General features: G+C 34.4%; 3 protein-coding genes across 3 annotated transcripts; 2 read left to right on the forward strand and 1 right to left on the reverse strand.

Moving 5' to 3' along the window:
* Positions 1-10: 10 nt before the first annotated feature.
* LOC143600165 (uncharacterized) lies at positions 11-2,370 on the forward strand. Its single transcript, XM_077077929.1, has 3 exons — positions 11-1,897; positions 1,999-2,064; positions 2,188-2,370. The coding sequence occupies exons 1-3, from the start codon at positions 73-75 to the stop codon at positions 2,253-2,255; spliced, it is 1,959 nt and encodes a 652-aa protein (XP_076934044.1). The 5' UTR covers positions 11-72; the 3' UTR covers positions 2,256-2,370.
* Positions 2,371-4,110: 1,740 nt separating this feature from the next.
* LOC143600166 (translocase of chloroplast 34-like) lies at positions 4,111-8,428 on the forward strand. Its single transcript, XM_077077930.1, has 7 exons — positions 4,111-4,200; positions 5,317-5,424; positions 5,520-5,644; positions 6,415-6,679; positions 7,335-7,403; positions 7,487-7,648; positions 8,190-8,428. The coding sequence occupies exons 1-7, from the start codon at positions 4,114-4,116 to the stop codon at positions 8,265-8,267; spliced, it is 894 nt and encodes a 297-aa protein (XP_076934045.1). The 5' UTR covers positions 4,111-4,113; the 3' UTR covers positions 8,268-8,428.
* A 620-nt stretch (positions 8,429-9,048) lies between these two features.
* Positions 9,049-11,039, reverse strand: LOC143600169 (superoxide dismutase [Fe], chloroplastic-like). The gene is made up of 6 exons (XM_077077932.1): positions 10,966-11,039; positions 10,531-10,891; positions 10,314-10,432; positions 10,177-10,203; positions 10,057-10,080; positions 9,049-9,406 (listed from the first exon to the last, which is right to left on the reverse strand). Exons 2-6 carry the CDS (start codon positions 10,871-10,873, stop codon positions 9,185-9,187), a joined length of 735 nt encoding a protein of 244 aa, XP_076934047.1. The 5' UTR covers positions 10,874-10,891; positions 10,966-11,039; the 3' UTR covers positions 9,049-9,184.
* Between the last annotated feature and the right edge of the window lie 3,818 nt (positions 11,040-14,857).

Raw genomic sequence — 14,857 nt, forward strand, 5'->3', positions numbered from 1 at the left:
GATGACCAACCATCCATTGACAGATGTCGTGCTGCTAGAAGATCCACAACACCTAGAAGATCAGCATCTCCAATGCGCCGAATCCAAATTGGACGATCAGGATCACACAGAGCACCTTCACTAACAATTAAGAGCCTCAACCATTTTCCCATCAGAGAAAAACTATCATTTCAGAAATGTCCAGCTGGCAACAGCAGTGATGAGGATGACAATACGAAAAATGTACTGAGAATGAGTGTTCAAGATAAAATCAGTTTATTTGAAAGCAAACAAAGAGACCAAAAAGTGCACATTCCACATACTAAGAAACTGTTCAATATAACCGTTGGATCAAATAAAGCTGTACTGAGAAGATGGAGTTCAGGAATGAGTGAAAATGTAGCACCTAAACCCAACCCCAAACCCGAACCTGAACCCGCTCCCAATGTGAGTACAGAAAACATTAAGCCACACTCACCTGAAAGAGAAGAAAGCTGTGAAAAACATCCAGAATCAATCAAATGGAGTGAACAAAACGAAGAAAAACTGAATGAATTGTTCATGAAAATGATGGAAGATAAGAATAAACCGGTCAACAATAATATTACCAAGCAAAAAAAGGATGAAAAGCTCAAATTAGAAGCTTCTGCAAAGAACACTCAAAAGAAGTTGACTCCATTAATGAATTCAAAAAAGGAAGCTTTAACTAAACCTTCTGTTTTGAAAAAACCGGCAGCTAAACCATCTTCTTTACTGGTTACACGCAAATCATGGTCATCAACACCATCACCAAGAACTCCAACCGGTCCTACTTCTTCTAAACCGGTTGGATCGAACACAAAAACCGAGAAATCACAGTTAAAAACTCTGAAGTCAACACCACCAGAAGGTAATAGACACCTTAAAAACATCAATCAGAACACGCAGTCAACGGTCACAAAAAGCGTCAAGACAACAAAAACAAAAGTTGACCAGACTCCTGAGGTTAAAGTTAAACCGAGGTTTAACAAGGTTACTAAGAAAAGTAGTGTGGTTCCGCTGGAAACTAAACCGTTTCTTCGTAAGGGCTCTGGGATTGGACCTGGGGTGGGCCAAGTTGTGGTCAAGCCAAAGGTCGTTGACCAGCCCGAGGAAGCTTCTAGAAGTTTGATCCACAGCGAGGAAAACGAGGTAGTCATGGCTATTGATATAAGTGAAAATGAGAAAAAATGTGAACCCGAGGTGGTCAGCCCTAGCCCCAGCCCCACCCCGGTCCCAAGCCCTGGCCCGGGGCCCACAAAGTGTGAAGAATCAGTGATGATTTCTCCAACTGCTTGGGTGGAAGAAGTGGAAGATCAATCATATAATCATAATGAGGAAAAATGTAAACCCCAGGTGGTTAACTTTAGCCCAGGCCCGAGCCCAAACCCGAGGCCCATAAAGTGTGAGGAACCAATGATGATATCTCCAACTGCTTGGGTGGAAGAAGTGGAAGATGAACCAGATGATAATAATGAGGAAAAATGTAAATCCCAGGTGGTTAGCCTTAGCCCAGGCCCGAGGCCGGGCCCCATAAAGTGTGATGAACCAATTTTGATATCTCCAATTGCTTGGGTGGAAGTAGAAGATGAACAGGTTAATAATAATGAGGAAGAGATTGTTATTCCATGCTTGTTGCAGAGTGAGTCTCCGGTCAAAGTTGTGGTGCTAGCTGGCGGTTCGTCAAGCCCACGTGTTCGTCGGTCTTTGTCTCGGATGCTTCTAGAAGAGAACAATGAACAAGCTGAAGTTAGCGAGTGGGGTAATGCAGAGCAACCGCCTTTGTTGGTGTACCAAAAAGATTCACCGAAAGGGTTTAAACGACTCTTGAAGTTTGCTAGAAAAAGTAAAGCGGAGTCAGCATTGTTGGAAGCAGATGATGATGGTGCAGAATCTAAAGGTAATAATAACAGCTCTCAACATTTTGAAAAAGAATTAATATTATGAAAAGAGTTCATATTTATTTCTTGTGCTTGCTACTGAGTATGATTATTCATGCAGTTACATCACAGAATCATTTGAAGGTACCTGAGGATCATGTCTCTGCTTCCCTGAATTCGAAAAAAGGTAAAGTTTCTGTAATTGTTATAAATGGGCCAAAACTGTTATGTTTTTTTTATCTAATGGGTCAAAATTACTAAACGGGTCAAACGACTCAAATTCAAAAAATTTTAGTATGTATGTTTTCAGGAACAAGGTCATTCTTCTCTATTTCAGCATTTAGGGTGAGCAAGACGAATGAGAGCAAGCTTCCTTGACACCGAAAAGCTATGGAGTTGTAACATATACATTCCCAGTTGTTACATGTAAATCTGTGCTGATCTATGCTACCTTTTTATATTTGTTAGAAATGTTGTTAGTTACATAAGTTTTTATAATCACATATGGATTATGCTCTTTTGCTTCCAGTTTATCTATTTCTAAACGGCCGATTTCATGAACAAAACAAAGAAAGCTAGACAAATTATCAGTAGTCTTTAATTTGCTCTTCCCATTAAGGTGTGGAAAATTTGAATTATCAATAGTTTTTAATTTACTCTTCCTGTTAAAAAGATTGTGATTCTTTTACAATGCTAGCTCTTTCCATCTTTACACTAATGAAGGAAAACACCCCACAAATTGTATATCAACTTATAAAGTATTGCTCTATGTTGTTAAAAGTTAAAACTACAAAAGGTGAGATTATGGAACAAGTCATCATTCCACATATGCAATAATGATATTAATCATAAAAGAAATACCAACGCTATTTTAACATCATTATTTGTTAATATTCTGATTTAACTTTAGCTATGTAATAAGTGAAATTTTACTTGATATATTTGTTTAGTCTAATTTAACTTTTAAAGTGAAAACTTATTAAAATTTAAAAAATAGAATAAAAAAACCGTTGCCTATATACAAAATAAAGTAAGAGAATTCAAACCATCTCCAACATTAAGGAAGACGTGCAAGTCCGTCGCGACGAGAGAGATAGTGAAATATTTCTCTACGAGTTGGTATAAACAAGGATTGAGACAGAGGAGACTTGTTTTTCTGTTTGCAACGTTTGAGATAACCTTATAATGATTATTTATATAAATATTCGGTAATAGTTTAATTCATTGGTGAAGCATTCTTAGGCCCTTGGCCCCTCCGTTTTTATGCGCAGTAGTGTAAATTCACCCGGTCTTCGTCCGAAAATTTTTACACGTAGTGTAAATATACACGTTTCCGGCCAAAATTTGAGGTCGGCCCCCTCCGTTTTTGAATTTTTTAATACGCATTTTCGTATGCCCCCCTGTTGAAGCTTGTTTAAAAAGAGTTTAGTAAGCAAATATGTAATTGAAGACATAGAAGAAGGAGAATTGGTGCAATTGATCCAAAGTGCAAAAACCCTTGTGTCGCTGGGTATAGTATAGTTGAATACAAAAAAGAACGCACTGCTTGAATTGAAACCCACCCTTCCTCTTGCAATTTTGTTTATCAAACGAAACTTAGGGTTTCAATCAAATTGTTACCAACAACAAAGGTAAGATCCAAAACCATCGTCTTCTTCTTATCAATTTTATTTTCCGCCAATTAAAAGTTATTTACATTTACTCCCTCGTTCCGGTAAACTTAATATTCGATAATAATAATAATAATAATAATAATACAAGATTTATCTTAGAAAATGCTATAGTTTTGTTTCGTGGTTACTTATATGTAGGATTTTATTTAATGGATTTACATCTGGTTGCTTGTGTAACAGGTTTGGTGAGAAATGTGGTTAGGTTTTTCAATTTTAGGGTTGAATTATACTTTATTTGCTTTTCTTTTGTTTGATGGAATTTACTTTACTTTGGATTAGCTATCGGCGATATTCACAGACCGTTGGTCTTTGCTGCTATTAGTGTTTTAACTCTTAATTGTCAACTGTTACTGTTTTAAGTCTTAAGTAAGAACTTGTTAGTGTTAAGTTGCTATATATTTAAATTCTGCATGATATTAAAATTACCGATATTCCACTGCCATAACCTATTTCTCATATATCGGTTTTTTACCGCATATGTTTGTTGTGTTATTTATATGGTTAGAATGTGAATGTGTTTCTGAATTTAGGCTTTGTTCATGTGAGTTGTTATTTTAGGTTCGATGGCTCGAGAATGGACTGGGATTCAGCAGTTTCCGCTTGCTACACAGACCAAGTTGCTAGAAATACTGGGAACACTAAAGGAGAAGGTGATATTTAGTTTCTTAATGTTCTTTATATTCTTTGTTATTGGCTTGATAAGAAAAATATAGGGTTTAAGTAGATTTTGGTCTGTTTATAGTACTTTTACAAGAACCCTGGTTATAGCTTGCAGTGAAAATTGAAAAACTAAGATTTATAATCTGTTGTTCAAAGAATCAAGCATCCAGTTGAATATGCAACTTTTAATTTTTTGGAAATATTCAATTTCTAATGTGTCAAAAAGGTTAATCCAAAAGATTTAACCGAAAAGAATTTGGGTTAAGGCCAAACAAATCGAATGTCATACGAAATGTACTAAAATGCATAAATGTAATTAGTCTTTTTAATCATATTTAACACATTATTTTGTTTGTAAATCTCAAAACAACGAAAAGAAATTGTCCCATTACCTGACCAACTTAAACTTGCCATTTTGCCATCCTTTTCAATTACCTGGATAAAATTTATACATCTACACCTAGGGCTGTAAAACAACCGAAACGAACCGGATTAGGCCTTGTTCGTGTTCGTTCTTTAAGCTTTTATCGGACAAACGGAGAACGAAAATTCATCTTCGTGTTTGTTTGTTAAAGACATGGACTTGTTTCGTTTGTTTGTTAAGATTTCAAAAGAACCCTTATGAACATAAATGAACACAAACGTACTTATGCGAACATATATACTAGCATAAACAACCCTTACGATCATAAGCAAAGGTTGGTGGTGGTTAAGTTAGTAAAATAATAAAAATTAAAAAATATAAAAAGTTTAAATGTTTGGATAATAAACTAAAAACTATAATATATAAAAGCCATTAATCATTTATTGAATGAACACAAACAAACAAACATGAAGAAACGTAAAAGAACGAACATTAACAAACACATTACTGAACGTTCAAGAACATAGATGAACGAATGCCACCTTTGTTCATGTTCGTTCATTTAGTTAATCGAATGGAATTTCCTGTTCAGATTTGTTCGTTTATTAAATGAAAGAATGGTTTGCTGAGCGTTGGTTCGTTTACATCCCTATCTACAACCTTAACTTGTTTGGCAAATGAAACACTGCAGTTTCATCAAACTTTACAGCTTGTTTAATTGTACGGTTATGCTTTATCACAGTCAAGGGGCAGTTTGACAATTCTTGTAATGGGGAAGGGTGGTGTCGGGAAATCTTCAACCGTGAACTCCATTCTCGGGGAACGTGTAGTTGCAGTCAGTGCATTTCAGGTACCTATTAAAACTTTATAGTTGTAGAATGATGATGTTCAAGTGAGTTTCAATTACTAACCTTTTGATTTGATATATTCATTTAATATTTGTAGTCAGATGTACCACGACCCGTGATGGCTTCACGTGAACGGTCCGGGTTCACATTGAACATCATCGACACACCCGGCATTGTTGAAGGCGGATATGTTAATGATCAGGCCCTGCAACTCATCAAAAGGTCTGTTATTGAGTTTTTGTACTTGCTAACGGCTCAAAACAGGTCAACTTTAGTACCGGTTGAAACGGGCCGGATTGGGTTGACCTGCAAACACCTTTGTCCGACTTTGGGTTTTTAATAGTTAGTTAATGTTTCAAATAAGATTGTTATGGTAACTGTCTTATTGTTTGAATAAACAAGTTTGGTGGTTGTATGCATTAAAAATTAGGGGTGTGCATGAAACCGAAATAACCTAACTGTAACCGGAGTAACCAACGTAACTGAACCGAAATAATCGAATCGAGTAAAAGTCTGTGGTTTGGTTTTATGTTACTTAAATACTGTTTTTCGGTTTTGCTATCAACCAACAACTGAAAAAACCAGACTGAAAAAACCAATTTTAAGTATCTTAAAAGAATGTAATAATGGATGTCCAAAAATTTTACATTCAAAACTCAAAATGTGAAATAACAATCTAACCTGTTAATTAACAAAAAAAAAAAAATGCAGGCCTAAAATTTCAGGCCCGATTTTATTATTTTTAACCTTTTTTTTTGGGTCCAACATTTTCAAGCTCAAATGGTAAAAACCAAACTGAACCCGTTGTGAAAACCGAAACCTAAGAAATCGAAACCAAAAATCCAAAAACCGACTATAAGCTGTTGCTTCGTAGTTCTTTATCGCAAGCTTGATTATAAAGTTTAATTTTTTCTTTTTCTACATTGAGCGTTGGGTATGCCAATGGGATATTTCAATGATTTGTGATTATGAGGTTGTTTGACTTTGAGCAGGTTTCTGTTGAACAAAACAATAGATGTGCTGTTATATGTTGACCGATTGGATTCCTATAGAGTGGATAACTTGGACAAACAAATTGTCAAGGCAATAACCGAGAGTTTTGGCAAAGAAATATGGCGGAAAGCAGTTGTAGTGTTATCACATGCTCAACTTACACCACCCGATTGTCTTAGTTATGATGACTTTTTTGCAAGAAGATCAGAGGCTGTCCTTAAAGTTATTGACTCTGGTGCTCGGTTGAAGAGACATGAACTTCAGGTACAAATTAGTTATAAGTTCTGTTAAATTATCATTCTTGGTGAAATTTAAAAGGGATATTTTGCATTTTGTTTCAATTGAACCAATTTTGTTTAAAAATGGTTTAGGAGGTTTTAAGAAGTACAGACATTTTGGTTTAACTTTTGACCTGTTTGACGGAGTCAACTCGTTTGAATTGGTTTGGGTAACCTGTCAAGGTTTTTTTGCCCTTTTTTTTGAATTATGAATTATATTATAAAGTGAAAACCTAAAAAACGATTAAAATGACTGTTTGGCAAAAATAACAATCTGATTTTGTTTAACTAAAACGATTTAGGATGTCTTTAGCAATTAAGAACATTTTGGTCAACTTTTGACTTGTTTGATTGATTCAACCCATTTGAATTGTTGTTTTTCTAGCTTCGTCGTGGATACAATTGCGATATCTTTTTTTTTGTTCATTGTTAAATTGCTGATACGACCCTTAAATCATGTTTGTAATCCAAAACTCATAGGCTTGACTTTGACCCTAGTTTGCAACCCTTGCATCGTTTTCTTCTGAGGTTTTGTAGGAATATCACATAACCCTGGTTAAAAACCTCATCTTGACTACAGGAAGTCGAATTTTTATTTTTATTATTGTGTGCATTCTGAGTGTTGTGGGTGCATTTTGTAGGATGATTCAATTCCTGTTGTGTTGGTTGAGAACAGCAGCAGGTGTAGTAAAAATGACAACGGAGAAAAGGTTAGTTATCATGTTTAACTCAGGCAACATGCTTTTATGTTATATTTTTTCTAGTTTTTTTATTTATTTTTGTGTTGCATTAGATTCTCCCGAATGGAACGGTTTGGATTCCCAAAGTTGTTGAAACCATCACAAAAGTTGCTACAAACGAAAGCCAAAGCATCTTGGTTGACCAAAAGTTGATTGATGGTCCCAATGCAAACGACAGAGGGAAAAAATTCATTCCTCTCATTTTAGGATTCCAGGTAAGCTATTAAATCCGTTTCTGTTTTCCTTAAGAGTCTTCAGTATGGGCCGGGTTGGGTTGGCCTGAACATTTTTTCCTCCAAATTTTAATAAATTTTTGTTTAGTTGGTGTCTAATATGATTACAAAAAGTATAGTTTCAATAATAGTTTAATCATGTAAGGAGGACATGCAGCTATTCAGTATGCATCAAATTCGTTTATAATATGACTGACTACACATTATATCTTTAATGTTTTGATTGTTTGATCATTTTCACTTTACTATAAGAAAACTAGGTAAGGGAATTTTTGTTGTTTCTAAAACTTTAATACTCATTTTTTTGGTATAAATGAAACTAGATACACATTTGGATGTTCTATAATGGTTGGATGATATAGCAGGGGTTTTTGCAACTTTTTACCCATGTGGCATGTCGAAACCATATTTAGCTAATGTATAATATGATTTTTTGGGCTTTTTATTTTTCTTAAGTTTCTTTGCTATTATTGTTCTGTATATTTGTCATTTGATTGCTGTACGTATCTGTATCCTTTTGCAGTACTTCTTTGTTATCAAGCAACTTCAAAAATGGATCGAGAATGATATTGCTAAAGCGCCCAAGTCTTCATGGGAATGAGATCTTGTTGCTTGTTTTCAGTTAGTCCTTTTTTTTTTAATCTGTGAGTTAAGAGACGATTGTTTGTGGCGGTTTTAACTTGGAAAAGAACCTGGGTGTCGATTTAGACATTGTTTTGTTTGATTATGTAATTCTATGGTGTTAACGTGTTTTGTTCTAAACGTCGTTTGTTTTGGCAATACACACCGCAACTAGTAGTTTGTGTGCAGCCTTATTGCCTTAACCTCTTAAACAGCCAAAAGAAACAGCGTAAACATGGAGACTAAAAGGGTGCGATTTTATAAATTCACATAACCTTTAAACAGCCAAAAACAGTGTTAAAAGTTGGTGAAATTGGTGTACATTATTTAAAGAGTGGAGCCTATTTTATAAAAACCCAACTCAAGTTTTATGCATGTTATTCATTAGTTTTTTTTTTATCTTAATTAGGCTATTATTATTTGCGTAAATATAATAAGTTTATTCAATATATAATATTAAATAATATCATGCATGATCATGATAAAAAAAAGTTACATATATCTGTTATTTGTATAAAGTTACAGCAATAAACAAAAGTTAAAAAACTACTAATAAATAAGCCAAGCATGAGCACAGCTCGAGCTTTAAACAAGGAGCTAGAAGATAGACACTCCGACTGAACTCATCTTGTTAACAGCCATACGTTTACACAGTGAGTTCGCACCAATAACTAACTTTTAAACGTCTATAATTGGACTCTTTTCCCATTTCAAACTTCTAATACTTGTTAAATACAACGTCTAACATATCTAACTATAAGCATTACAGACATGCTACTATTTTGACAAAACTTACTAAATAAACAATAACAATTAACTCAGTCATTCACCTATCTGATAACTTCACGTCTTGTCCGAGTCTTGATACAAACCTACACTTATCAACACCAAAATCAATCATTCTTCTTCATCCTCCTCGGGAAAATCATCAGCATCACTTCCAAAGTACATATCTGCATCCTCGGGTTCTATTGTGTCCATGTCATCAATTGCATCAATTTCCTCCATTTCTCTTTCCCTCTCTGCTACTAACACCTTGGCTGCTTCCAGCCTCGAACTCACCGTCTCCCATGATACAAGCTTATTGAGGAAAGTTGATATGTAATCGGTCCTACGATTCTGTAATATGATACACATTAAGCATTCACATACCATAATATGACAGGCTAAAGGGTTGCTTTCTTTATACCGTATGATGAATGACAGTGTTTGAGCATGCATTTTGAAACTGATTATGTGATGCTGAATAATAATAATAATCATGGCGTTTGGATGTGTTTTAGCTGTTTGATTTTGTGGTAATGGTTCTTTTAAGTGTTTCACAAATTCTCATTATTTAAGGATCCGAGATAAATTGACCAAAATGGATTTTTTTAAGTTAGGCATTAAAACTTGAAGTATGACAAATTGTTCTTTTATAAATTATAAGTAATTTTTGGAAATTGTTTTTGTAATTAAGTTTCGAAAATAAACTTTAGCTAATAAATTCGAACCAATGTATTACTTTTAGATGTATGGACAGTGAAAATGTGCCATACAAAAGAGGGGTAAATAAACGATCTTAAGATTTCTTAAACAGTAAATTACACAGATGGTCTCTGTGGTTTGGGGACTATTATAGATTTGATCTCTATGCTGTAATGCTTACAGATCTAGTCCCTAAATTTTCAAGGGCAATTGTGTGTGTGTGTTTTTGTGCGCGCGCGATGTAATGCACCAAAGGGATTGCTTGAATATTGGTTTCCTGTATTAAATTAGCAAGTTCTTACCTCATAATCTAGGTAGTAGGCATGCTGCAAACACAATTCAGATTCAAAACTAAGTTAGTAAATATGTCACACATAAAGTTTATTTATTGTGGAAACTGAAAATAAGCAAAGAAACGTTACCTCCCAAACATCTAAGGTGAGTAGCGGCTGCAAATCCAAAGAAATACAAACCAGTCAAAAATTAATACAAACAAAAACAATAAATTATCAATTCACTTGAAACCAAGATGACAAAAAGAACATAATCATCCACTCACATGGTACTCCCATACAAGAGGATTAATCGCATTTGGGCTCTTAACCACAACAAGCTTCTTGTCCTCTTCCGAGGGCCGTGGATTCCTAGCATTTGGTACGTCAAGTTTATGCTCTTTATCTGCAAAAAAAGAACACATAGATAAATATCGTTTTCCAAAAAACTGATCAATATTATTTCCAATTTTCAGTTATGAATCTGGTCTACCAAACACTTACATACAAGCCAAGCCCAACCCGAACCAAACTGATTAGTGGCTGCTAACTTAAACTCATGAATCAAGCCTTCAAAAGAGCCAAAATCTCGGTTTATTAATTCCAAAAGTTCACCATAAGGCTTTCCACCGCCACCCGGTTTCATAGATTCCCAGAAAAACTCATGGTTCCAAACCTGTGCAGCGTTGTTGAAGGCGGGGAGAATATCGCCCTTGTTATATGAAGCTGCTATTATGCTTTCTAATGGCATTTCATCTAACTCGGTTCCCTCAATTTGCTTGTTTAGATTGTTGACATAACCTCTGTGGTGTTTTCCCCAATGATATTCCAATGTTTCTTTGCTCATATGCGGTTCTAAAGCATTCTACATAACACGTAACAAGAAATTATCAAATTATTTAAGTCATATTACAGTTTTGAGCTATATATTACTCGTACCAATGCATAAGGAGGCGGCTTTAAATCGATGCTGGCTGATATTCTCACAGGACCAGGTTTTCTAGTACATCGTCTCTGTATCAAAAATTAAGTTTCTTCAAACAATGATAAAAAAAATTAACAAGATATTTAATATATACTTTTACGGGAAAATTTCTAAAATAGAAACTTTGACCAAAAAATCTTCAAAATAGACATAGAATTTTCCCATTCAAAACTAGTCATTGTTAAACTAGTTGGGCACCAATGAAGCCTAAACACTAGAAGAACGGCTCCAATTTAGCCGAAGCACAATTTAGCACCTTCCTTGTCAAATGATTCATCTTTAGGCTCATTTGTAGCATGTTTAGGACACGTGTCACAAAACGGGTCAATCTTTCATGCTTTTGTGTGTCGCAACTTATTCGAGCAATGCCTTGTTTAGAAAGTGAAAAAATTTTATGACTATTTTGGTCAAAACTTTCCCTAATTTTATTGAAGACATTTCGTCGAACACCATGCGTGCATCCCCGAAACCCAGTTTGTTTTAAAGCAAACAACTTTATCTAGGGAACAATTGACCAGAGATAAGTAAGTAAGTAACTGACCTGCCTCTGGTGTAAAGTCTGAGATAATCTACAAGATTCTGCAATTGATTGAAATATAAATAAATAACCATCTAATCTAACAGAAACAATTATTAATATAGTTGTTAAGGGTAAAGACCTGAGGCGGAAAGACAGGCGGATGTTAGATGGGAAACAGACGCCATTAGCAGAGAGAGGTTGAGGTTGAGGTTGTAACAGGATGAGGAGAGGAGGAAGGATACTTTGAGTAGTTAGTTGCTTGAGGTTTGGAAGGGTTTTTGGCTTTCAAAACTAATCTCAATAAATAATGGTTTATAAGACCATCCAATTGGTTGGTTTATTTTGGTTTAAAACCAACCCAAACTATTGGGGGGGTAGTTGGTTGAAACAAAAAACCAAGGCTTGAGGTTTGGTTTTTTAAACCATCAAAAACCTTTCATTGTGGGCCCTCAAAATCAATCTTTCACCCCATATATATATATATTATATTATATTTCTTTCAAAATTTATGTATTTGTTTGGGCATTTTTTATGTAACGACTACTTTAACGGTTAAATTTTTTAACGACTAGTTTTTTAATGATTTTATTATCTATTTTACATTGCTTAATTCGAATAAAAAAATATGACAAGAAGTCCTAGAAAAAGCATCCATAACAGGGGCCGCCGTAACAGATTGGTCGAATAATGAAGATGAACCACATGAACCGTCATTTCATTGACTAACATCTGATTTCCAAGGGTACATGAAACGGTTCACGGATTTACGTAACAATAAAGCTCATCATGCACTTTAGAATGATTGAATGGAACATTTGTGGACGGTTAAGAATAATAATTCATATGTTTTATTATTAGGCAAAAGTTTCAAGTTATCTCTCTTTCATTTTGTTGGAGTAATTGTCATTTTAATTTATATAATTTTTTTTATCTATTTGTTATATTTTAGTTAATCTACTTTTTACTAATTTTTTATTATATTGCTATTTATTTAGATAAGATTATAAAAATTAAATATTTTATAGTATTTTGAAATTCTTACTTAAAATAAATAAAAAAGTAAGTGATGATGTGGAAATGTAAAGATGGTTTGAGAAGGTGATTGTTGGAGTAAAAAAGGTGGTTTTTAAGAAAGCTGATGTGGCAGTAATGTAGCTGGTTTGAATCAAAAACCGTTGGAGATTGTCTAAAATTATGTTTATTAAAAGATTCTTCACATAGACTAGTATATTACAACTTTTTGAGTAAAATTAAAATAATTTTTTTAAGTAAAAAAATTAAACAGTGTTTAGAGAGAATCGAGAGGAGGACATTTTATTTTTATATATCTTCAACAATACAATACAATATATCTTCAACAATACAATACAAATATATATACTAATAATACTAGTTGTAGCAGGCGTTGAATATTAAATAGGAGAATGATGGCATATTATATCTGTCTATTATGATCATTCATAACACTTCCCATCAGACATATTACCGTTCATTATATACATTAACATCATACTTTAGGATGATGTTAAATCGGTATTTCAAAACCAATAAAATAAGCTGATACTACTGGATCAATTATGATGCCTCATTAAAAACCTTGCTAGAAAATCTAGTGGAACAAAACTTAGTCAAGGGAAAAAGAATGCAGCGCGTATAATGCTCCCCCTCAATCCAATGCACGTCTTTGAATATGAACTTGATCTTCTATTATAAATGCTTGAGTTGATCTTGATGTGGTCTTCTCGTATTCGAACTATCTAAATTGCTTGTCTTGATAGAGTCGATCGGTCCCTCTTCAGCATTTATGAGTTGCATGTTTCTTGTATCGGATGGATCTTTATACTTAGATTCAAACATTCTTGATTGATATCATATATTATTGAACGTTCATCTTGAATTGATGTTGTGGCATGCTTTGTGAGTATAAAATATTGTGTTGTATGTGAAACACGTAAACGAACTATGATCATATTTGAAGTTGATATATTATATACTCATCATTAGAATACGTAACATCCGACTTTTAAAATAATAAATAAAAGAATTTTGTTTATTTAATTAAGTGTTATTGTTTAATTACGTTAAATAATAATAAGTTGGGTGGTGGGCTTGGAGATAGAAGATGGATTATGGAATTGTTATGGGCCTTAAGGTCCATGGGATTATATTATATAAACCCCTAAACCCTCCCATAAACCCTAAAACCCTCATTCATCATCCTTTCCTCCATACATACTCAAAACATACACAAACATTCTTCATTCCGTTCGGATCTAGATCCGAGACGAACCAAGGTGTGTTCGTGATTCAATCTTCATCAAATAACAAGAAACATACCAAGATCATCACCCTAGTTCAAACCAAGGTCGAACCAAATCCCTAAGGTATGTTTTAAGATAAAGGTTATGTATTTGATGTCGGATTTTCTTGAAAATCGATGGGGTGATAGATCGGGTTATAACAAGTAGGAAATATATAAACTTTACTAATAACGAGTTAATGGGTGCGATTCGGGATGAACGGGTAATGTTCGGACCGTGTAAACAAGCAGATGAGGTCTTTATGGCCCAGAACTCGTCATGACTATAAAACGGGTCTTAAGGAATGAATAGGGAAGGTAAATGGTGGAAAGATACGATTAGAACTGGAATCAAGTCTAGTTTGAAATTGCATATGTTGATATGGGATTTCCAGTTGCAAGAATGCGATTGCGATTCACTGGTAATGCGATTGCGATTCATTTGGTAATGCGATTGCTATTCATTTGGTAATGCGATTGCGATTCGTTTAGTAATGCGATTGCGATTCATTTGGTAATGCGATTGCGCTTCATTTGGTAATGCGATTGCGATTCGCTGGGTAATTAATTTACGATTCATTTGGTAATGCGAATGCAATCTAGATTGCCATGTGAATGCAATCCAGATTGCCATGCGAATGCGGTCCAGGTTACCATGAGAATCTGATCCAGATTGCCATGCGATTGCGATTGACATAGCTGTGAGATTAAGGAAGACGGTAAACCCTTTAACTAAGTCAAAACTAGTTCACTAGCTTGGGTAATAAGACTTAGATAGAAAAGTGGTTAATTAACACATATACTTATTAAACAGTTAGTCGTGCCCAGCTGAAGAGAGGTATTACAATTAGCTTTGAGAGAAACTATATCTAGGTGAGTTTCTAGCCCCTTACCTCTGTTATGTTTTTGTGGTTGTGTGCATACTTAATGTGGTAAGTTAATACACCTACTTTAACTAGTAAGTGTGTGTCATGTAACTGTTGTATGAATATAGAAATTAAGGTTAATAATATGTTTATATCTATAT

Source organism: Bidens hawaiensis, unplaced genomic scaffold (genome assembly GCF_021521415.1).
Source record: "Bidens hawaiensis isolate Kalapana, Puna unplaced genomic scaffold, B.hawaiensis_p1.1 tig00053595_1, whole genome shotgun sequence".
Lineage (NCBI taxonomy): Eukaryota > Viridiplantae > Streptophyta > Magnoliopsida > Asterales > Asteraceae > Bidens > Bidens hawaiensis.